The following is a 23,908-nucleotide window of genomic DNA, read 5'->3' as shown; positions in this document are numbered from 1 at the left end:
AGCGCAGCTTCAGCAGGGAGAAGTACACACAGCAAGGTCACCTCATTAAAACCAACACACGTTTCCCGTCTCTCTCTCTCTCTTAACCCATAAGTGGTGTGGCAATTTATGTCTTCATAAATTTTAAAGTTGTCCCATACAATACAATGAGCCATTAACGAATAGGGAAGCGGGGACTTCCTCGTTCTATATAAATACTTCTGAAACAAAAGTTTCATAACAGTGGGACTTAGTTTTTTACATCCTAGCTCATGCCTGCTTCATTTACAGTTAAATAAAGGATTTTGATTTCAGGGGGTGATCTTATTACACTCATGAGACTCTTTAGGTTGCATTATTCTCTGAAGATGGCCACAAATAGAGTGCATTCCTTCATTCAGCTTTTTTTTGGAAACTTTGATAAGTTTAAGTTAACCTAATTACGTTTTTTGTTATATATATATTTTTGTGTGTGTGTGTGTGTGTGGGGGGGGGGGGGGGGGGGGGGGGGGGGAGAGATACTTTCAGGTCAGACATCACTACTTGCCATCCTACCAATGCCATTTGACTAGAGTGCAATTACTCTTGCAATGCAAAGTGATATCAGATGAGGACATGGACAGAACAAGTGGTGGAATGTAACTTAATAGAGCCTGCTGCTAATATTTGCTATTTGCATGATACACTGTATTGCCGTAAATGTTCATATGCCTTCGCACGCATATGAACTTCAGTAACATCCTATTTTTAAACCATAGGGTTTGCAGCTATAACAGCTGACCACCAAACCCAGACTCGTCCTTCAGATTGCCAGATGGAGATACGTGATTCATCACTTCAGAGAACATCTCTCCACTGCTCTAGAGTCCATTGGTGGCGTTCTTTGTGCCACTGCATCTGATGGTTTGCATTTGGCCTGGTAATGTAAGGCTTGGATGCAGCTGCTCGGCCATCAAAACCCACTTCCTGGAATGAAAGTGGAGCTTCCATTCCGCTGTTCTTGAGCTTTTAAAGACTTGTGTAGCTTTTTCAGTATGTTTTAACCATTTTTAACATTTTTTTGGAGCAGCAGAGCAGTGCAGTTAAAAAATTCTGATAAACTGACTATACTGTCGTCTTAGCAGAAAGAAGTTAAAACGAGTTTTAAGCTAATTGGAGCATGTATCCCATCCTGCCTTGTATCAAGAGCTCAGGGTGGTAGTGCAATGTTGTGGGGAATATTTTCCTGGTACTCTTTGGACCCTTTAGTGTCAACTGAGCATTGTTCAAAGGCCAAATCCTACCTGGGTATTACTGCATACGCTGTCCATGCATGCACCCATGTTCTGATGGTTCTAACAATGCACATGTCACCACAAAGTGCATCATGTCAAACTGGTATTTTGAAACTTAAATTAAGTTAAAGTTGCAAAAGGTTGCTAGCTACAAATTGTCTGTCTGTCTGTCTAATATGTGGAGGTCTGGCTACTTTTTTATTGTATTTCTTTTGATTCCAGTATTGTACGTGAACTTTCTTTGAGCACAGCATGCATTGTTTGAATATTTGTGTGCTTGTAATGGCTTATTATAGTCTAACAAGACTATAAAACCCCAACACAAGAGTTGTGTTGGGGTAAATTAAAAAAAATCAAGATATGACTGTCACTTTGTCCTTTCTAAATGGAACTGAATATGCACCATAATTGTAATTATTAGACAATTTTCTCTTGCACCCACGGAGCTACACAAGAAAGGTGAAAGAGAAATTGGATTCATTGCTCGTGCAACGATTGCTGCTGGCAGTGTGAGAGCCATTTGTCTTAGTGATGTTAGAATTTCATCGGTCTCACGTTTGGATGGGGGCCAGCACCCTCATATACAACTGACTGATTGGGATGGCGGATGGGTGGGGGTAAACAGTCAAACAATTAGTGGCGTCTGCCCCGTGACACCCGTTAACCCCCAGAACTTGGTGGTAATGAGATCTGTGTAATAATTTCTGTGTAGCAGACAGAAACAAGGTGTGCTTATTAAAGTGACGAAATGAACAGAGCCTGTGGTAATTAGATGTAGAATAAAGGCCTGTAATGATTTCATCACCCTCGCCTAAATCAACAAATCATTGCTGTTTGGTCTACTGAAGCAGATCCATTATTGCAGACAATTACAGCAAAGACCCGCTGAAACCTTTTCTTTTACATTCCTCACCGCCATAGCACAGGAATCATAACAACAGGAGACAACGGCTCATGCTGTAATTACCTCTTTGGAAACAAAAGGAATAGATGAATTCAGCTGATTAAATCTATTTTCAGTCTGCATTTCTGTCTGATCCATATGCAGCCGTATTCCCCAGATAAACGCTCCTAATCATCAACGGCTTGCGTATACAGTACCTGTATGTGTGCAAAGGCCGTGCACGAGCTTGCGGGCTCTCCGGGGAAATGCCCACAACGGCTCTCAGTTTTAGGCAGTAAGCTAATTAAAACGGCAGAGCAGATGGTGCAGGCTTGGTCCGGACATAATGAGACGGTGAGTGGCGAGACGAACTGGACATGGCAGGACAGCTGTGAGGGGTTTGTGAGGTGACCAGAATTCAGGCGTCTCCCAGGAGCGAGAGGCCTCGCTGGCAGTCGAGAGGAGCAGAATTTAAAGTCCATGAAAACTTTATGAGCAGCTTTTTAAGAAGAAGAGGAAGAAGCAGCTACTGGATCAGTAATTGTTTACTTCCTCCAAGTGTGTGTTTGTTGAAAATGCTCCACTGGAAATGAGTAATACCACGTCAGCACAGTGTTTTTCAAAAAAAGAAATTTTTTTTTTATTTTTTTCTCCCGCTCACATCCTCAATCACTCGATCTTGGCAGGTGGTTTTTGGTAAACACCAAATCCTCAACACCTGTTGCCAGAGGCTTTTCCTGTCTGCCAGCTCTCACCAACTCTGCTCCCAAATATTAAAAAAAAAAAAGAGAGAGAGAGAGCCACAAGTGAAAAAAACAACTGCACCATTACCAAAGTAGGTGTTTCTTTTTTTCCTGGATGGAAGTTAAGTGGCGCACAACAACACCGACACAAACTCACAAAAGCGGCGATTCCTAGAGGTGCAGAAATACTTTAGAGAGCTCATCTCAGAGATGTTCCACACTCCTATTGTGCCTCGCGCGAGGAAGAGGTCAAGGCCGGCCGAAGCAAGCGCTCCCAGGCGTGAAAGGGTGAAGTTTGAGGATGTCAGGCTGTACCTGGTGGAGAGGAAAATGGGCCGCAGCAGGAGAAGCTTTCTGACCGAGCTGGCCAGGTCAAAGGGCTTTATTGTGGAAGACGTCCTCAGGTTTGGGAACCAAAAAAAAGCTTTTCTCAATGTGAAGCTGAAAAGAGCTTTAGTGTAAGGGGAGGAGGGGAGTGGGTACACTTTTATTTTCTGGGTTTGTATTTGCTGGAAGCAAACAGAGTGGTTTGACCTGGCGGTTGACTTTTGAGGCCTCTAGTTTAACCCTAGAAGCATTCAGCAGAAGCATTTTCTGGCAGTCAAGCTTATGACTTCAAAATTAAATACTTTCCATGCCTACAAAAAGTTTTATTATAATCTGAAAAAAAAAAATACAATTACAATTTTGTGGAATAATTGCCTGTTCACAGAATTTTTGACTGTTTGGAGTGGGAAAAACATGCCAGGACTTCAACACTGAGACATCCAAAGTTACTTTTTGACACTTTCCTGCAAACTTCTTTTTTTCTTAGAAGCTATGGTCCAATTAGCTAAATAGAGAGCGACTATTGTCTCATGAATAGTTAATTAAGAAGGGTTAGGGCATCCATCCTGCTTCCTCTACACCTTAGTGGATTCCCCCCCCTGAGCCATTACTCACAGCTCCACACATAAATACGTTAAAAGCAGGGGCAAGAAATTGGCTAAACCAGCTGCAGCTTGTTGGCAGCCAGAGAACTACAAACAATAGAAGAAAGGTAACAGAGCACACGCAAACTTTTTAATGAGTTTGGTGAAAGTTTTTTTTTTGTTAAGTCTCACTAAAGAAGAGATGTTCTGTGAGCTTGTTCCTTGGGATGATGATTCATCTATTGCACGGTAATTACAGACGCAGCGTGCCTCCGTCGTTTTTTCTGCCTCTAATTGAAAGTATCTTTTTAAAGTCCCAAACTGTGAGCACAGCAGAAGTCCTCCGCTTGACACCAGAGATGCTTTAGAGTCAGGCTTCTTTGTTAATGCAACATCCCGTTATTTAGAAGTCGACTTTGTTTTCAGTGCTGGGCGTTAAGCTCAGAGTTTGAGCTCCTCTGGTGAGCAGGTGTTTTTGTTTGTGTTTTTCATTGCTTTGCTTTCATGTAAAGTGAGGGCAATTTCTCCTTCTAAGTTAACATTAGCTCAAGGTTGCAAAATGGTTGAAGTTGAGCATATGATGTAGGGTGTATGTACAGGGTTTAGGCAAAGGGTCCCAATGAGTATGCTATAACCAGCGTAAGAGCCTGTGTGTGTTTGTGCGCGAGACAGAGAGAGCATGTTTAAATGCGTGTCTAAGTGGGCCTGCCAGCCGTGCACCAGCTTGGCCATGGCAGCATTCCCAGAAACACAGCTTGAGCGCTCCTACGGTTACACTTGGCTTGATACAATTGTTTGAAACCAACGACAGGAAGTAGAGCGTGCCCGCCTCAAACTGACATTAATTCTGCAAGCCGACAAAACTGCTATCAGCTGCAGTTTGATAGCAACACCTCACGTGCCTAGTCTTACACACGTTATAGGCAGGCTGCCTCCAGCATATGGTCAGATGCGCTGCCTGCTTTCCTCCGAGCATAAAGGAACACGCCCGTACACACAGACACACACAATCACACGACGCACATGCACAGAAGTTTCCACACTGTATGAATTTCAAGTCCTGCGCGCATGAACATGGATCAAAATATTGACATGTTTGTCCTGGGTGACTAATGAGCTGCATTACATGCTGTTTCGCAAATGGGAATAACACACACACACACACGCACACACACAGACACGTACTTACCCCATAAGTTTAGGTCATAGGCACCATTTTCCAAACGCTTTGTTTTCTGAGGAACGATGTTTTATCCTTGAATTTGTCACAGCAGTTAGATATGATGTTGGATGTGACTAGGGTTGCCAACCGTCCCTTAAAAAACAGAATCGTCCCGTATTTAGAAACAAAAGTACACGTCCCGTATTGAGCTAATAAGGGACGCACTTTGTCCCGTAATACAGTGAGAATCAAAAGTAGTCTATAAATGTTAATGGAATTAACGCTTTGTTTGAAAACATAATTCCCAGCCCCTCTCCTGCTTTGTGACCAATGAGCTGACAGCACACTTATGACAATTCGAGTATGACAATTCAGATTACCGCGCATCTCATTGGTCGAGGAAAGGTCGCTTACGGAGAAAATACCGGAAAACAACAGATGACCACAACAACAAGCATGGCCAACAGGAAAACAAACGCTGACACTGCGGTGCAAGTCTCGGACGACAGTACACCTAAAGCTGGGCAGACACTGTGCGATTTTTTCAGTCACGTTATTCAGCTCCTGCTCAAACTGCACGATTGACTCGCAGGGGTTAGACGTTGGTAGGTCACGATGCTGGGTCTCACACTATACGGCCCGATGCTCTGATGCGACCTGAGTGCTCACACTGTGCCTCCATAACATGAAGGTTATAACAGAAAATCTGTCGCTCTCTCCCTCTCTGTCTTTCACTCACAAAGACACACACCACCACCATCAACTTTGCTAAATTGCTAATGAAAAACATTGATCAGGCAGCTGTGATTGAGCAGCAATGTAAATCCAACTATTTTCACGGTTGTTGTGGTCGTGATCATTTTGTGAGGCCACATTGGAAAGCTCATCCGAGCCTTTTCGAAGTTCTACAAGTTGTGCCTCCATCGCTTGTGTCCAGATCACACGCTGCACTGCTGTGCTGCTCCGTCTTTTTCACCAACGTTTACGTGTTTGCGCGCGAGCAGTGTGAGCGCCTGTGGTGACACCTTCACGAGCGATTGATGATCGGGAGCTGGTCGTGAGGTGTTAATCGCTTCTCGTTACCCCACGTATACTACACGACGCACGATGAAGGCCAAAATCGGTCCGATCACTCAAAAATCGGCTCAAAATGGGCCAAAAACCGCACAGTGTGAGCCCAGCATTAGAGCAGCAATGTTTGTTCCCCTCAGAGAAAGGGAAGAATGGGAAAAGGAAAACACCTGGCTGGAAAAAGTTAATATGGGCATGTGCAGTGAATATCAGCGCTATGTGGCCAGAAGTGTGATAATATAATTTATTTTGTGTAATAAACAACTGCAAGGATAGATGATTACAACAAATAGATGACTAATACATAAAAGTAATACATAGATGAATAATGATGATGAGTTATGATGCGTAATCATGGGAACAAGCGGGTTTGCAAACAGGAGCAGCAGATTAGCATTAGAAAAGCTGAAATAATACCTCAACTGAAGCCAATTGTACTAAATGCACTAAATGTGCACTGTTACAAGAATGTTTTTCTTTCTATTGTTTTCTATTATTTTAAGTTAAGCAGGACAGAGTGCTTTTAAAGAAAGATTTACTTATATTCTCAAAAGTTAAGCATGACAGGCTTCTGTTTAAGAAAGAGACCTGTTTTACTGTGTTAATGTTGTCATTTTGAGCTAAAAATAAATGGCTAAATGATCATTTGTTTCACATGTGTTCATATCACAAAGAATAGAATATGCATCTACTTAAATCAACTTCAAGTCAAATGGTTAAAAAAATAATTTCACACACAAAAAAAGAGCTAGAAAATTCACCACACTGGGAAGGGTGAAGACAACTGGGTCGCCCGGCCCTGGCCACGAGGTGTCCCTTATTTATTTTTCAGGGAGTTGGCAACCCTAGATGTGACTGTGCACGTGAGCCTTTGGTGCAGCTGCTGTAAAACAAAAATCAGTGGCAGAGAATTAAAAACATTTAGCTCAATATGCATCAATATTTATCGTATGCTCGTATTCTAACATATGTTACCCGAGTTCCACTACTAACTATTCCCTCCCACTGAACCTTCATTCCCAATGAAAGCCTTACCTCGACACCCACGTCAAGCTAGCAAGCTAGCAATCACTTCGCAGGCTACCTTCACATTCTTTTTGTTACTTTTTTTGTGGACACTAACACATTTATTCATTTATTTGTTTTCACTGTACACTACCACACTGGATTTTAAATCAAACAATTTGTATGCAATTGAATTTGAGAATTTTTAACTTCGGGCAACAAAAGCGCTATATTAGCAGTGCTGTTTAAGACTTACCGCCACTTTCATAGGCTCAAAAGTAATTGGACAATGGTTTTGGCAGTTGCAACTGAGATTTACCAAAAATGGAAAAGGAGAAAGGTATGGAAAAGGAGAGAAACGTCTCATGATCTGAAGCATACCACATTATCTGTTAAAAATGGTAAGGGTATAGAAAGGGCATGTACGACTAGCATGTGGAACTGGATCTCTAGTGTTTCTTGATGATGTGGCTGCTGATACAAGGTAGCAGGAGGAATTCTGCGGCTATACTACAGTTTTGCAGTGCTTCCCAGTCTTTCTCTCTCCTCCTTGTGTCAAAACTACAAAAGTTGTGTCAACATCCAAAAAGATATGGACATAAATGAATCGAGGAGCATGGAGGTGGTGAAGGCAGCTGGGTTGAGTGTAGTCTCTTTTTAAAAGTTATTGTCATACAACTACATATACTGTATCGTGTGTTCTTGAAATGCACTTTGGAAGTCATGGCTTGGTCAATTACTATGCTTCTCTCCAGCTTTTATTTCAATAAGAGATATTTTTATTTATATAAAAAAAGTTGTCAGTTATTTGGAGTGATGGCAGGAGTTACTTTAGCAATACATTTAACATTTTTCACTAGTTTTTGTTTTAAGAGTAGGTCACACCTAGATCTACCGTTGGTTTTTAAATGTGCTCTATAAATAAAGTTATTGTATTGCATTGTAGATTTGCAACAAATAGTTCTTGAATAAATAAGTTGGATTGATGCCCTGCAGTTACTATATTACTGAGCACTGTGTTTTGGATGGTTACTATATTGTCAGCTGACATTTTCAGGCCATTTCGCCATCAGAGACAGACTAGGCAAAGAGCCTCGAACAACTGCCATTGCTTGAAAAGTACTATAAAAATATCTTCCTCTTATAGCTTCCTCTCCTCATGTGCATTTCCTACATTTAAAGGTTGACACCATTCTCATGGCGTCAGGGTCCCACAGGGAATACAGTGCACTGATCTAATCTATTTATACTTTATTTAAGACTAACCTTTCAGAGCTCCAGCTTTTTAAATGTGGATTAATAAAAGAAAAATTATTTTCCTTCCAGTAGCGATCATAATTAAGATATTTGGACTTTTGGATGGACAAAGCAAACACCGTAATGGTGTAATGGTGAACTCCAAGACTATTTTCAGATTTTATTACAGATAGTTCCTTTTAGGTGGGTACAGAGACCTGCTCCATAACTACGCCTCTGTTCATTCAGTTAAAAATAACAGTTTGTATTTTAAAAAGCTTATTTAGGCTTCTTATCAACAAACAAGTTAGATAAAACTCTAAATCAAATTAGCCAAGTCCACAGCTTATCTCTTTGATGCATTTATTTTATCATTATAATGAAAATATATTGCACTACTGATCATGTATATGCAAACAAAAACCTCACTGTGGTGTAAAAGTCTGTTCCGGGCATTCGCAGTCTTTGATTAGCTTGTTTTCACTTTTGGAAAGGACAGAGGGAAGCTGCTGACAGGAACTGGGCACAAAGATGACTCAAGAGAGTTCTCCATATCAAAGCCCATTGACTTTGGCCTGTCCTTGTGTCTGAGCTCAGAGTCCCAGTGATTCAGGGAAGAACAGTCTGGTTCTGGCTTTGCTTTCTTGCTCATTTGCATGTCAATCTGCCATTTCACATTCTGTTCAGCTACATATTAAGATAAGGGTCTGAATTTTGGGGATATACAAACATAGTTTGAAGGAAAAGAGTGTTTTTTTTCTTCATAATCTTAAGTCTCGGTCCAAATAGACAATTCAAACCACTTTGATTTTTGAGAGAAAGCAACCCAAGAGCCAAATATTGATGACTGTGGTTAGACAATCATTCACGTTGAGCCTTTGGAGATCATAGTTGTGCCGCTCAAATGTGTCTGTTTGAGAAGCTCCTTCAGCATGTCTTTGCACTGAGGACAAGGAGGATTTTTCTGCAAAACACTAACAATCAGTGGCCAGACTGCCAGTGATTTGACCAATTAGGCTTCAGTCTGAGCTCTGCTGGGACCTCCCATAAGGAGTCTTTCCACCGTTTTATCCATGCTAAGAGAGAAGAAGAAGAGGAGGAGCATGCCGAGTGTGATTATGCACAGCTGGGCAGCCTGATTGGGTTTGGTTGTATATTCTGAGGCAGGAAGCACAGGGGAGGAGGCCTTGATAAAAAGCCTGTTGAGATGGTCTCGGTGGAGATGCACTGGCTGAATGAGTTCAGCTATCAAACAATCGAGAGAGGCACTGGGGGTCTGTGGTGATTGTTGTTTACCCAGTGTCGATCCCAGAATGACACAAGTTAGACTGCAATGCTGACATCTGAGCTGCATTTCAAAAGCTTCGCTTGCACCCCTTGCTCTTTCTAAAAGCTGCCGAGTCCTAGACGTGAACATTTTTTTGTTAAGACAAGCAGCGAAGGAAACCTTTCGATCAAATAAGATGAAGGCATCCCGTGAAGCAATCCTACTAATCCATAAAAAGTCCCAGAAAGCTCCCGTGTCGTTCAGTTTTGACATTTGCTTTTGTGATTTTTGTTGTTGTTTGTGGTTAGAAAATGTTTGTCAAAGATTAGCTAAAATTCATGAAAGATGATATGTCACTGGTTCTTGGTCAAATTTGGATAACATGCAAATTAGGGATATCTCAAAAACAGGCAGGATGCTGGCCCTCAAGCACCGGAGTTTGACACCCCTGGTTTAAAGTGTTGCAAAGGTCACCTGGTGGGAGGCAACCTTTCTCCAAACAGCTGCCTGTTATTTGAACACACTGCAACCACTCTCAGACAGATTGGCAAAGGTTTCCAAATAACAGCTATTCGGTTTTTAAACAGAGAGGCAGATTGTAATCATGTTGCAATCAGTCTGAGGCAATCTGCACTGGTGCGATGTGCTTCTTTGTAATAGGCAATTCGTTGGTTGTATTCTGGTTGTATTCCAGTATAAAAGAAAAGTTGCAGAGTGTCCATGCCATTCTGCAGTTAAACTATTGTTGCAAGGTATTTATGTTATATTTTATATTTAACTTACCAGAGTCACGACTTCATTAAACCTGTGGTGGTGCTTAACAATTGAATGTGATGCTAAGCTAACCTTTAGTGAAGGAGAAGAAACTCAGAGGGGCAAAAGTAGCGTGTTGTGTTAGTATCACATCTTGAGTTAATCTGTGATTTCCATGTCCAAAAATTCACAAAGTAGTGTTTCCACTTCAAAAATGTGAAAAAAGTTGTTCAGGTCAGTTCAGTTCTAGTTTGTCTATTTCAGTTTAGCGCTTATTGTTCAGTTTTAGTTGAGTTTTTATTAGTTCAGTGTTAGTTTTGGCTTTTGCTAATATGATATGTTTGATGACCTGATCTACAGAAAAATACTACACAGGATCCAACAGTTTATTAGTTTTAAAAACCCATTTTACATTTTTAGTCTTGAGTTAAGTGTTACTTCACTATAATAACCCTAAACACAAGAGGCTGCTTAGATTTTGACACAGTTTGCATTTCTGCATGTAATAACAGGATTTCTGCAGTTCCTCTCAGCATTTTAGCTTGTTTTAAATGTTTCTTTTGGTTCTGTGGTGTTTCGTTCTCACCACCACCATTATACTATTTTCAACCAACCCGGGCAAACCGTAGCATATTTTTTTTTATCAATTGCAATAAAAAAAAAAAAGCAATAGATTTTAAGGTCTCTGAAATGAGAATATGAATATTCTTGGAGCAGAAATATATATATATATATATATATATATATATATATATATATATATATATATATATATATATATATACATATATACATATATATATATATATATATATATATATATTTTATTCCGGCATTCGCTGTATAGAATTTGCCAAACGTGCTCTGAAACGGCTCTTTTTCCACTTCCCCACAGCGATGTGGTGACTCACGTGGTGTCGGAGGATAGCCAGGCCTCATCTCTTTGGGCGTGGCTAAAAGGAGGGCCTGTGAAGAATCTGCCCGTCATGCACGTTTTGGACATCAGCTGGTTCACTGACAGCATGAGAGAGGGGAAACCTGTTGCTGTGGAGACCAGACACCTTATACAGGTTTGTGTGTTGCAAATCAGGCACAATGGCTAATAAGTGTTTAGCACTAGATGGCACTACAAACAAAACCGGATATGATTACGTACTGAAAAACAACTTACCGGTCCGTTGCCGTGTGTTGCCATGCATTGCCATGCGTTGCTGGTCCATTGCCGGTCCATTGCCGGTCCGTTGCCATGCGTTGCCATGGGTTACCGGTCCGTTGCCATGCGTTGCCATGCGTTGCCATGGGTTGCCATGGGTTACCGGTCCGTTGCCATGCGTTGCCGGTCCGTTGCCGGTCCGTTGCCATGGGTTACCGGTCTGTTGCCATGCATTGCCATGCGTTGCCATGGGTTACCGGTCCGTTGCCATGCATTGCCATGGGTTACCGGTCCGTTGCCATGCGTTGCCATGGGTTACCGGTCCGTTGCCATGCGTTGCCATGCGTTACCATGCGTTGCCATGGGTTGCCATGGGTTGCCATGGGTTACCGGTCCATTGCCATGCGTTGCCATGCGTTGCCATGCGTTGCCATGCATTGCCATGCGTTGCCATGGGTTACTGGTCCGTTGAAATGCGTTGCCGGTCCGTTGTATGGGCTCAAAATGTGGCCATAAATATTTTGTACTTGCAAATCAGCTTTGTACTTGTAAATCAGGATTTGTATGTGTAAAAAGAATTTGTTTGTGCGTAAAAAAGATTTGTGTGTGGACTAATGTGATACATTGAAAAAAAAAGAAAAGAAATACACTCATATTGTGAAGGTATACATTGGATATATTGCATTTAGGTTTTTCCTGCCACTGCAAATCTATAACGTCAACCCCCTAACAGGAAGCTCATATAAAAAGGACACTAACTCTCCCTCTGTCTCTGCTCATATTACTGCACTTCACCTCGCTGATAGCAAGAGAAACATCCTCCATATTGCGTAGGAGTGTCAAATGAACCCATCAGCTGGATGTCAGGGCTCAGAGCAGCCCACTAACACAGACACATACACATGCTCACAGACGCACATATTCTCCCCCTGTGAATGGCTCTACAAGAGCTTGGCGGCATATGTATCCAAAATAAAGAAATATGCTGTCTTCTTTTTCTTCCACCGTGGAGCAGGAGGGGTAAAAAACAAAACAAAGCGAAAAAAACCCCCCCACAGTCAAGTTCTGCCAGTTTGCCAGGCTCCATCTATGCTTTCTCCTAACAGCCTGTGACGGCCTTAATGGTCACAATGAAATCTGCCGTGTTTGTGCCTCCACGTGAGAGACTGCTGTGGCAGTGTTTCCTCGGGGCCCACGTAAGCGTGGCACATCAATGGCACGACTCTTGTCTTGCTGCGTCATTAGGAGACGAGGCTAATGATGCCACGCTGACATTTATTGACCCATCTCCCCAGGTAACCGGCGAGGCCCCGTTCCTCTTGCTTGTTTTGTGATGCAGCTCCTCTCTGAAGCAAACGAGTTAACGCGCAGTGGCATTTATGCGTGTGGTGCTTCCAGTAGATTGTTTTTTATGAGTGATAAATCCATTTAAGGAGCTACCAGGAGGAGATAAAATATTCCCCAAACAGGCTACTTCTTGGGCACATTTGCCTGCGGCTCGTCATGATAGTCTGAAGATGCAATGTGTTTTTCGCTATCATAAATATTCTGCAGCAAGTCAGGGAGGAATTTTAAGTATTGAGCCCATTGAAATGTAATATTTTCTATTACTTCCTGGCTCGCAGAGAAGCTGTTTAGTGTGTTTGAGTGGAGATGTGGTAAGATGTGAGGATAGTTTGCTTCAAAAGGAATAAAAGTGGAAGCAGGTGCTAGGGAGATTGTGAACGTGTGTCTGCCTTCATGCTTAGGAGATAGGTGGGCTGGGGATGATGTTTGTGGGTTAGCGTGTGCGCAAAAGGCCAAGCAGTTTCCCTTATGAGGTACGACCTCTGTGACCTTTGTGGTGCACGTTGGATCAAGTGGCTTTTATTAACTCACCCAAGTGGCCTCATCTGACCGTGTGACAGACGTTAACGTGGAGGGGAGGAGCAGGCCCGGAAGTGTCTCTACGCTTCACAGCGTAGAGGTTCTGCGATTCTTGCCGTACCTTTTCATCTCAGCAGATGGTGTGCGAAGAAATGAGGCCCCAGTGTGCAGACTGCACACATTAGTTTAGTATCATCTAAAGCCACACAGCAAAGGTGGAGAGAACGCTGGAGAGAAAGCCAGGAGGGGATACGGCGCCTCTGAGATCAGTGTGTGAGCTTTAACTTCCACACAGTTAAAGGCCTGTGTAATAACCGAGCCCAGATGGGAGGGGGGGAACCCACCTCTGCATGCTGATGCACAGCCGCTTTTTTTTTTTTTGGGTCTCCATGGACCCACAGTCTCATATTGGATTAAACGAGCTGCAGCTGAGGTGGAAAAGTGATGAAGAACACCCGTGTTGTATTTAGAAGGAAAACAGTTAGAGTTTCACTTTTGATTGGCAGAAAATTTTCACCGTGAAATATATTCAAAGTTATTCAATTTTTTTTTTTTTTTTGGAGAACAGGAAAGGCTCCTGGCAGAGAATAAATGATGAACGTTTTAAAAAAAAAAAAAATCCCTTAGCTGTTGATGCAGCCCAGGAGTGTGAGAGGTACTACTCCTTTTCATTATCTGTTCAAGACGCCACTGTTCCTCCTGCAGCATCGGTACCAGTCAACGCTCTGTGGTGACAATCTCCTCCATCTTTCTCTTCCTCCTCTTCCTCCCCTCTCTGTGTCACTCTCCTGCCAAATCCACAGGCAATTTTATGGACACAATGTTCCCTTTTTGTGATGTCTAATTGTCTCCAAGAATATTAATATTACATTGGTAATCCTTTTGACACATATATTACAAATGGGAAACCATTTCTTATAGAATGAAAAGGCAATTTACAGGAGGCAAATTGGATGATGGCAAGCAGATTTGTAATGCCACGGGTTAGGCAGCATAATGGATTTGGATGCCACCAGACTGTGAGATGAGTGTCATTAGCCTGTTGCCCTGGAGACACAGTCATAAAAATAACTTCTCCAAGGCAAATGGCTACGTTTTTATGTAATTCAATTTGAACTCTTGGCTCTGCGCTCGTCAGGAATAGCCTCACACACATTTACACATTTAGCCTGTCAACAATTTGGGCTGAGAAATTAACGCACTTTATGACAGTGCGTGTTTGGTTCATGCTTCTCCGGTTATTTTCTTTTGCACACAGGACACCTTGGCTGCATCGCCAGAAGCTACAACACCCACACCCGTGTCCACGGTGTCTCAATATGCCTGCCAGAGACGGACCACCACAAAGAACAACAACAAGATTTTCACGGTGGGAAATTGCTTCTCCGGCCTCACTCTGAACCACGCTTTTACATGTTGAGCCACCAGAGGCTCGTCGCTCTTACTTTGCAATGTAAAAAGCTCCCCTAATCTGTTCTGCTCTAATTGGATGGCTGGCTCGCTTCACTCACGGGCGCTCTGACACAGCTCTCCCCCAAAATACATTAACCTGCAAATGAGTAGCATCTGCAGCTGCGGCACGTTCGAGGTGCAACAGCTGACATGCCTGCGAACCCTGGCACGGGGGCTGGCACGGACACGCCCAGAGGCACTGCGTTACGCTGAAATGGGCAGTGGACGTGACACTCCTCACAAGCGATGATGGATCTATCCCTTCGCCATCTGGTGTGGGCGGGTGAAGGAGGGAAGGACAGAGGGGTGGGTAAATTGGGCTGCTGAAGAAGGGTTCGCTCAGGGTACCCAACAGAATGGGAAAGTAGTTAATTGGCGTAAGTGTTGATGAGTGTGAAAGGAAGAAACGATGTTGCATTAATAACAGCAATGTAGGTGTTGAGAGCATCAGTCAGAAAACAGAAACAAGCCAGTGTCAACAAACATTGCATTTACCAAACTTTGTCAGCTATTGTCGAGTGGAACGCATTTGGGGTTCTGACCCTTGCTCAGAGAAAACAGTTTAAAGAGCTTGAGTTGGGGCCTTCTAACTTCTGAGCAACATTGTCTGACATTTTGTAGGCTAAACAATGAATCTCACAAGTAATTTGCCATGTAATGAATGGCAGATTAATCCATAATGAAAATAGCAATTACGTCTAAATTTAATAGTGCTACTGTGACCTAAAGGAACTTAAAAGAAGAAATGGAGAATGTATGCAGAAACACATCATTATTTATTTCCTCTTTTCTTTTTTGGGGCTGTCACAGAAGGACTTTTTTGTAACTAAAACTGGATGTGAATATGAATTTGAAGTTTTAAAATGTGCAATATTACCGTAAACTGAGTGGCTATGTGTGTGTTTATGTGGGACTGCGGAGACCCACTGATGAGTTTCCGTAAGACGTATTAAGTACAGCTCGCAGAGGGCCTGTGGAGCATCTGTTTCATAATGACTCTTTACTTCCCACTGATGGCAAATGTACATAAAAGATGCACACACGTGTATGGATATTGGCCCGCATGTACGTTCATGCGTGTGCTGCAACCTTCTAACACACACGCACAAAAGCACATGTGTTTTCCCACATGGACGAGCAGTTACAGATGTGCATACCCACCTGCGTCTCACCTGGGGAGCGTTGCTGTTCAATTTCTTATCTCCCCAATTCTTTCCACAGCATTAACTGCATAATTAGCAATCCCACTCAATTTCCCTATCACAGGGATTAACTCATTATCTCTGCATAAGGAAGGCCACATCAAAGCAGAATTTCTGATTAAAGTAAAAGGTTGTTCTAGCTGTGGACCTGAGGAAAACCACAGGTACAACTCCCCATAGTTAAGAAATATTTTAACTATCCAAATTGTAGCGAAATAACAATACTAATAATAAAATTTTGCCTTGTCCCGTGACTGGAAACCAATCACCTGTAGTGACAGTGCTAAAGAGCAGCAAGCTATTGATCCACATTGGTGACGTAATCCTTGATTGGTCCTGCTGTCTGCCTGATTGCAAGGGGCAGTAATGATGTAACCTTGTGAATACCCATCTAATGAAAAAGCCTTTGAGTGTGTGAATTAGGACTTTTGCCCTTGATACCAGTACTGACTATGAACCCGACTGTGGTAACAACTACACCAATCAGACATGACATAATGCCCACTGACAGATGACGTGAATAACACTGATTATCTCTTAATCACAGCACCTGTTAGTGGGTGGGATATATTAGGGAGAAAGCGAACATTTTGCCCTGAAAGTTGATTTGTTAGAAGCAGGAAAAATGGACAAGCATGAGGATTTGAGCAAGTCTGATGAGAGCCAAACTGTGATGGCTAGACGACTGGGTCAGAGCATCTCCAAATCTCCAGCTCTTGTGGGGTGTTCCCGGTCTGCAGTGGTCAGTATTAGAGCAGGGCAATATGGCCAAAAATATTTATCACGACATATATTTGAAAATTTGCGATAACTATATAACTGACGATATAATTGGTGCGAGACAAAATACAACTCCACAACTTTACTAGCGCAAAAACCCCCATCCATTTATTTTCACTTAAACATGCAGCTGTTATTTATGTGCATTAAAGCTATATAAAAATGTAACAGTGCAAATGCAAATTCCTTGCTGAAAGTTTAACCAAAAGGCATTTCAAGTAGAAATGGGCTGACATATCCTGAGCATAACCATGTATAATATCCACTTGTTGTGTTTGCAGGCAATTTGGGCATCTTCAATACAATCTGCTACCGAAGCAATTACAGGGAGGTTTTTTTGGTGAAACCTTGTTTGCATTTTTGTGACCAAATTTACCTAGTGACTGCAAGCAACCTTGGGGAGTAAGGCTGGTGGAGTAACGCTTATTTTTTTCCTATTTACTGGCTGTTACCAGGCAGTCACTAACCAGTCTCCATGCCTGTGTGACTGGTCACAAAGGGAAATTTCAATCTTCCAATCCTGAGAATCTGAGGTATTATGTTACTTAACATGTAACAATTTGCACAGTGGCATTTGTTGGTTGGCAGCCTTGGCATTAAATTGTCTGCCTTGCATTGATGGAAAGTGGCCAAATATGGATCAATGTTGCTCCTTCATGGACGTTTTCAATAACAAGTGCTTGAAAAGTTCACTCTTACTCATTAGCGAGTTAGATGTCAGCTGGCAGCACTGTGTTGTCAAATAGTCTCAGAGGAGAAGCTTGTATAAAGGCAAGGAGAATTTGTAACTCTAAAGCTTTTGTAATGTTCTTATAAAGGGATGTTAATATGCAGAACAGCTACAGAACACACTCACATTATTATCAGATGATAAAGCAGCCGGCATGGTGGCGCAGTGTTTTGCTCTGCAAGAAGGTCGCAGGAAGAAGGCCCTGGGTTCAAATCCAGTCTTGGGCCTTTCTATGTGGAATTAACTGTCAATTGACTGTCGTTGTGAATCCGAGTTATTGTGTTTGGTATGTACACTGCTGTGTGCCATGGCTAGCCAGTGCTACCGTCACTCAGCAACATAATACCTTGTAACCAAAAATAAAAGTGAAAGACAGCCTCTACCAGTCAAGCATTTGCATGACTCTCAAAATCTGAGCTTCACTATGGCACCTTAGCAATTATTCAGAAGATTTGCATATTACATATAATATTTTAACATTATCTGACTTAATGTTTTTACCACTGTTCCCTTCAAGGTCATATCCTTGCACAGGTCTAAACCAGTTCGAGTGCTGGTGCTATTTTCAGATCACTCCCTGGAGGTCAAGTTCTAAAGACTGTTACATACCTCCAACTTCTGCAAATATCAGTTTCAATCTGACCCGACCTTCGAGGATCGTAACTGGTGATAAGTGCCTGGTGTCCAGCTGTGACCCAGAGACCAAACAGCAGTAAAAGAGCCCAAAGTTATCAATCCTGAAGAAGGTTAGAAGGTTAGGATCGGGGGCATCACAGATTTCTGAACTTTAGATTCAAATTCTACAGTCGGACTGCCAAACTCAGTTTTACTGAATGTCCTGAAAGGCCTCAAGAGGAACACTGAGAACAGAGGACCTGAACTGTGGCATGCTGGGCTTGCTCATGGTACATATACTAGTTGCAGGATTGGATCCCTCACAGTTATCCTTCCCTAAGTTGACACAATGCAGGTGATAATGCCAAACGCGCCATTGGAAATGGTTATAAAGGGAATTCCTGGGAGTGATCTAAGGACTTTTTCCCACCTATAATTCATTTAATCTGCTCCAAAGGCATTAATGAGTTTGTAAACTTGTAGCTTTTCCCCGTGGTTTGTTTTGTTTTGGTTTTTTTTACACATGAATAAATCCAAGTGGCTCAAATTACATCACTAAAAGCCACGTAAGAGTGTTCAGCCTGCTTATTGGCCAGATGTGTCTGGAGCAGGAGCAACAAAAGTAAATATAAGAAGGTGGTGTGTAAGAAAACAGAGAGTTTGCATTCATTGTACGGCTAGCTGCCTTCCTGCACATCCCTTTGCACATCCATAGTACCTTCTTGCATTGAGAATACAAAGCAGACGCTGTTACGGGATTTTTTTTAGCTCAAACTTGTAACATACACCTGGTAGTTGGTTCGGATCGGGGTCGGATCACGTTCACAATAAAAACATATCTGCGTGGATGTTTAAAAATGTTTCTAAGACTTCTAAATTCCCCTCCTGATGCATACTGTTATGGTAAGGACTAACTCAAGGGTTCATGCAGCACCCTCTGGTGGTTGTGCCGTGTGTATTGTATGTTGCAGTTTGGCAATAAAGGGAGTCGCCACGATAAGACAGAGCTGTCCCAGTGTCGTTTATGGCGTTGCTATTAAAGTCACGAGAGCTACCAAAACATGGTGTCAGAAGTGCTCGGGAGAGAAGAAGAACATAACGGAACACGGAAACTTCCTCACCGGAGAGAACTCGCCCTGCAAGGTTGCAATAACAGCCACAGTAAGAGCTAAGCTAACAAATTAGCAAGAAGCGCTAACTAGCATCTCGCGACTAGCAACATGGCGGCCGCACCAGCAGCCTTTCAAGTATCACCGCCGTCGAAGTTTGATTTTTCAAAGCCGGAAGAGTGGCCGAAATGGATCCGACGCTTCGACAGGTTCAGGATAGCATCCGGACTCGAGCTACAATCGGACGAAAACCAGGTTAACACTCTGATATATACAATGGGCGATGAAGCTGAAGACGTGATCACCTCGTTGAACCTGACCGAAGAGGAGGCGAGTGAGTACCACACTCTCAAAGACAAACTCGAGGCACACTTTGTAGTCAGAAGAAATGTTATCTTTGAACGTGCAAAGTTCAACCAAAGGCAGCAAGAAGCAGGAGAGACTGCAGACGGGTTTATTACATCCCTATATGCCTTGGCTGAGCATTGTGGCTACGGGGCGCTGCACAGTGAAATGATAAGAGACAGACTCGTTGTCGGAATAAGAGACAAGAGACTCTCGGAGCAACTACAAATGGATGCGGAGCTCACATTAGAAAAAGCAGTGATACGGATTCGCCAAAGTGAACTTGTTAAGAAACAACAGGATCTTCTTAAAAACAACTTCAAGCACGAGAATCTTTGCAACGTGGACATCGTTAAAGCAAAAACGAAACACTTCAAACCACGAAAGACTGTACCACAAACCACGGAGAGGAATGTGAAAAGCCAATGCAACCGATGTGGAAAGACACCCTTTCACAGCAAACACCAGTGCCCAGCCAGAGAGGTACTCTGCAATCAGTGCAAAAAGAAAGGTCACTACGCAAGAGTATGTAGGTCTGGGGCAGTGGGAGAAATACGTGCAGCGGGTGGTAACAGAGAAGAAAGAGAAATAGCATTTCTGGGAACGGTAGCCTCAGATAGAACAGAGGATGCGTGGTTGACTAAAGTAAAAGTTAACAATGCAGACTGCTGGCTAAAAATTGATACAGGAGCGGACGTAACCGTCTTGCCTGAAAAAGAGTACAACACTCTAGCACAAAAACCGCAGCTGCAACCCACAGATCTGAAACTATATGGGGTGGGAATGTCTCCATTAACAGTTAGAGGGAAATTTACTGCTAACTTGAGCACTCCAAGCAAAGCTACAGTACAGCCTGTGTATGTAGTAGCAGACCTGACACAAGGATTACTAAGCCGCATAGCGAGCGTAGCACTCGGGTTAGTGGCTAGAATAGAAACTGTGTCACTCACTTCAGTAGAAACAGTGAAGCAGCAGTTTCCAACACTATTCAGTGGGTTAGGCCGGATGGTGGGGGAATACAAAATTGAGCTTAAAGCAGACGCCAAACCGTTTGCCCTGTCAACTCCAAGAAGAGTCCCGCTTCCCCTGTTACCCAAAGTCAAAAGAGAGCTTGCTCGGATGGAAGAGTTAGGTGTAATCTCCAGAGTAGAGCAGCCTACCGACTGGTGTGCAGGAATGGTTCCAGTACCTAAACCAAACAGAGATGAAGTGCGTGTGTGCGTGGACTTGACCAAACTAAATAATTCTGTGAAAAGAGAAAGACACATGTTGCCATCAGTTGAGCACACCCTAGGACAGCTAGAGGGCGCAAAGTTGTTCTCAAAACTCGACGCTAACTCAGGGTTTTGGCAAATACCTTTGTCCAAACAGTCAGCTCTTCTCACAACCTTCATCACGCCATTTGGAAGGTTCTGTTTTAATAGACTTTGTTTTGGCATATCTTCGGCCCCCGAACACTTCCAAAAACGAATGTCTCAGCTTTTAGAGGGGCTGGAAGGAGTCGTCTGCCAGATGGATGACATTCTGGTTTATGCTGACACACAAATCCAGCACGACAAGAGACTGATCGCAGTCCTGGAACGGCTCACAAAAGCTGGGGTGACATTGAAAAGTGAGAAGTGTGAGTTTGCAAAGACCTCAATCAAGTTCCTCGGACAGATCATCGATGCTGCAGGAGTCAAAGCAGACCTGGAGAAAGTGAAAGCAGTCAGCAACATGGAAGCGCCCACGGATGTGGGTGGAGTGAGACGATTCCTAGGAATGGTTAATCATCTAGGCAAGTACCTTCCCCACTTAGCAGAGAAAACACAGCCGTTGAGAGAACTACTCAGTACCAAAAACATGTGGTGTTGGAGTGAGGCTCAACAAACAGCATTTGACAACATTAAGGCAGAACTGAGTGAACCACCGAACTTGGCACTCTACAACCCCAAAGCACAAACAACAGTATCAGCTGATGCATCCTCCTATGGACTAGGAGCGGTGCTACTTCAGAAACAAGAGGATGACGCAACCAAACCAGTGGCCTTCGCTTCAAGAGCATTAACCCCCACGGAACAGAGGTACGCTCAAATAGAGAAGGAAGAGTTAGCCATAACCTGGGCATGTGAGCGATTCTCTGATTTTCTTATAGGCATTGAGTTCCATGTTGAGACAGATCACAAGCCTTTAGTACCACTTTTGGGCTCCAAGAACTTAGACGAACTGCCACCACGAGTACAAAGACTGAGAATGAGATTAATGCGGTACTCTTTCACCATCTCACATGTCCCAGGCAAACACATCGCAACTGCAGACGTGCTGTCCAGAGCACCAGAAAAAACTGTTTGTGACGAGACATTAAGAGACGAAATGAACCTGTATGCACATCAGGTGATTTCAGGTCTTCCTGCAACAGAGGAGAGACTACAACAAATAAGAGAGCAGCAAGACAAAGACGAAACACTAAAACAAATCAAACTCTACTGCAAGAATGGCTGGCCGGACAAACTCAAAATACCAGGTCCATGTTTCCCATACCACCAGCATGCAGGGGACCTGACTGTTGAAGATGAACTTCTCCTAAAAGGTATGCGTATAGTTATCCCAAAAATATTACAAAAAGATGTTTTGACACGACTGCACACAGGTCACCAGGGCATTGTAAAGTCCAGGGAACGAGCCAAGCAGTCGGTATGGTGGCCAGGACTGAGCTCTCAACTACAACAGCTGGTAGCAGAATGTGAGACGTGTGCAAAGGTGAGACAGCAACCCAGAGAAACACTCATGCCAACTGAGTTTCCTACACGGCCGTGGGAGTTAGTTGGTGCTGATCTTTTTGAGTGGAGTAACAGCCAGTATTTGGTTGCAGTGGACTATTTCTCACGATACATAGAAATAGCTAAGCTGTCCTCTACCACATCAGCAGCAGTGATTGACCACTTAAAGTCCATATTCGCACGCCACGGCATTCCAACAGAGTTAAGGTCGGATAACGGTCCACAATTCTCCTCAGAACATTTCCAAAAGTTTGCTTCAGGGTGGGGCTTTGCCCACACCACTTCCAGCCCGAGATTCCCTCAGAGCAATGGTGAGGCTGAAAGAGCAGTGAGAACAGTAAAGAGCCTTCTACAGAAAGAAGGAGACCCATATCTTGCTCTCATGGCATATCGCGCCACACCACTTGCCAATGGACATAGCCCTGCAGAGCTTCTGATGGGGAGGAAACTTCGTACCACAGTTCCCATACTTCCATCCTGCCTCAACCCAGGCTGGACAAACATCACTAAACTGAGAGAGAGAGAAGGGAAGGAGAGAGAAAAACAGTGGAAATGGTTCAACAACAGACACAGAGCACAAGACCTCACAGGACTACACCCAGGAGATCAAGTCTGGATAACAGACATGAAAACAAATGGAACTATATCAGGCAGAGCAGAGATGCCGCGTTCTTACCTTGTTGAGACCCCGAGAGGACTTCTACGTCGAAACAGGAGCCATCTCATCACACTAAAAGAGACCAAGACGGAACCGACAGAGCAGCAGATCCCTGTCATACCAGAAGACAGCAGCAGCCCGGTTTCGAACCAGGCACAGCAGTGTCTTACACCACCGAATGACCGGATTACTGAGAAAAGATATCCCACCAGAGACAGAAACCCACCGAGGTACCTTAAAGACTTTGAAGTAGGTAGTAGGTACTCTCGAGCACCTGAGTGACCAGCCAGGGGCAGAATAATCCCCTCACTCAGCGGAAGGATTGGGAAGTCTACCCCACCTTCATAGTTGGATAAGTTCACACAGTTAAATAAAATAATTGTTATAAAGTGGAAACAATAAATGTCCGTTACAGAATAAAAGTTAACGTAACAGCATTGAAATATTCAGCTACAAGTTAAGTTGCAGTGAATGTAGTGTTGACATAAATGTGGATTAGCACAGGAAACATTATGGTTATAATGTACTCAGAAAGGGGGATGTTATGGTAAGGACTAACTCAAGGGTTCATGCAGCACCCTCTGGTGGTTGTGCCGTGTGTATTGTATGTTGCAGTTTGGCAATAAAGGGAGTCGCCACGATAAGACAGAGCTGTCCCAGTGTCGTTTATGGCGTTGCTATTAAAGTCACGAGAGCTACCAAAACACATACGTGCCCGAAAAGGGTTTTTCTTCCAAGCAGTCACTGAAAAACAGTCAGTACATTTTTCCTCACAAAGCATCCCAAAGTAGGTAAAATAAATCTTTCATTAAATTTGATGGATTTGGTTCATTAAGGAAGAAAAGACATATGGTTATTTAACCTCCGTAGTGCAAACCAATTATAAAGTCAATTATTCTTTGGATATTTGGAAAATGTTCCAAAAGCCCAGAAATGCAATTTTGTGATATCATTA

At 43.1% G+C, this 23,908-nt stretch overlaps 1 protein-coding gene across 1 annotated transcript in view; it reads left to right on the top strand.

Moving 5' to 3' along the window:
• Window positions 1–3,089: 3,089 nt before the first annotated feature.
• Window positions 3,090–23,908, top strand: part of dntt (deoxynucleotidyltransferase, terminal) — a gene marked incomplete at its 5' end in the record, with an annotated part of 106,654 nt that continues 85,835 nt past the window's right edge. The window contains 3 exons of the mRNA XM_080868238.1: window positions 3,090–3,283; window positions 11,180–11,354; window positions 14,562–14,672. Coding sequence (XP_080724364.1) covers window positions 3,090–3,283; window positions 11,180–11,354; window positions 14,562–14,672 — 480 coding nt within the window. The remainder of the gene's footprint in view (window positions 3,284–11,179; window positions 11,355–14,561; window positions 14,673–23,908) is intronic.

Source organism: Rhamphochromis sp. 'chilingali' (genome assembly GCF_963969265.1).
Source record: "Rhamphochromis sp. 'chilingali' genome assembly, chromosome: 20".
Lineage (NCBI taxonomy): Eukaryota > Metazoa > Chordata > Actinopteri > Cichliformes > Cichlidae > Rhamphochromis > Rhamphochromis sp. 'chilingali'.
Note: the sequence above shows the minus strand (reverse complement) of the source record. Positions and strands in the feature narration are given on the sequence as shown.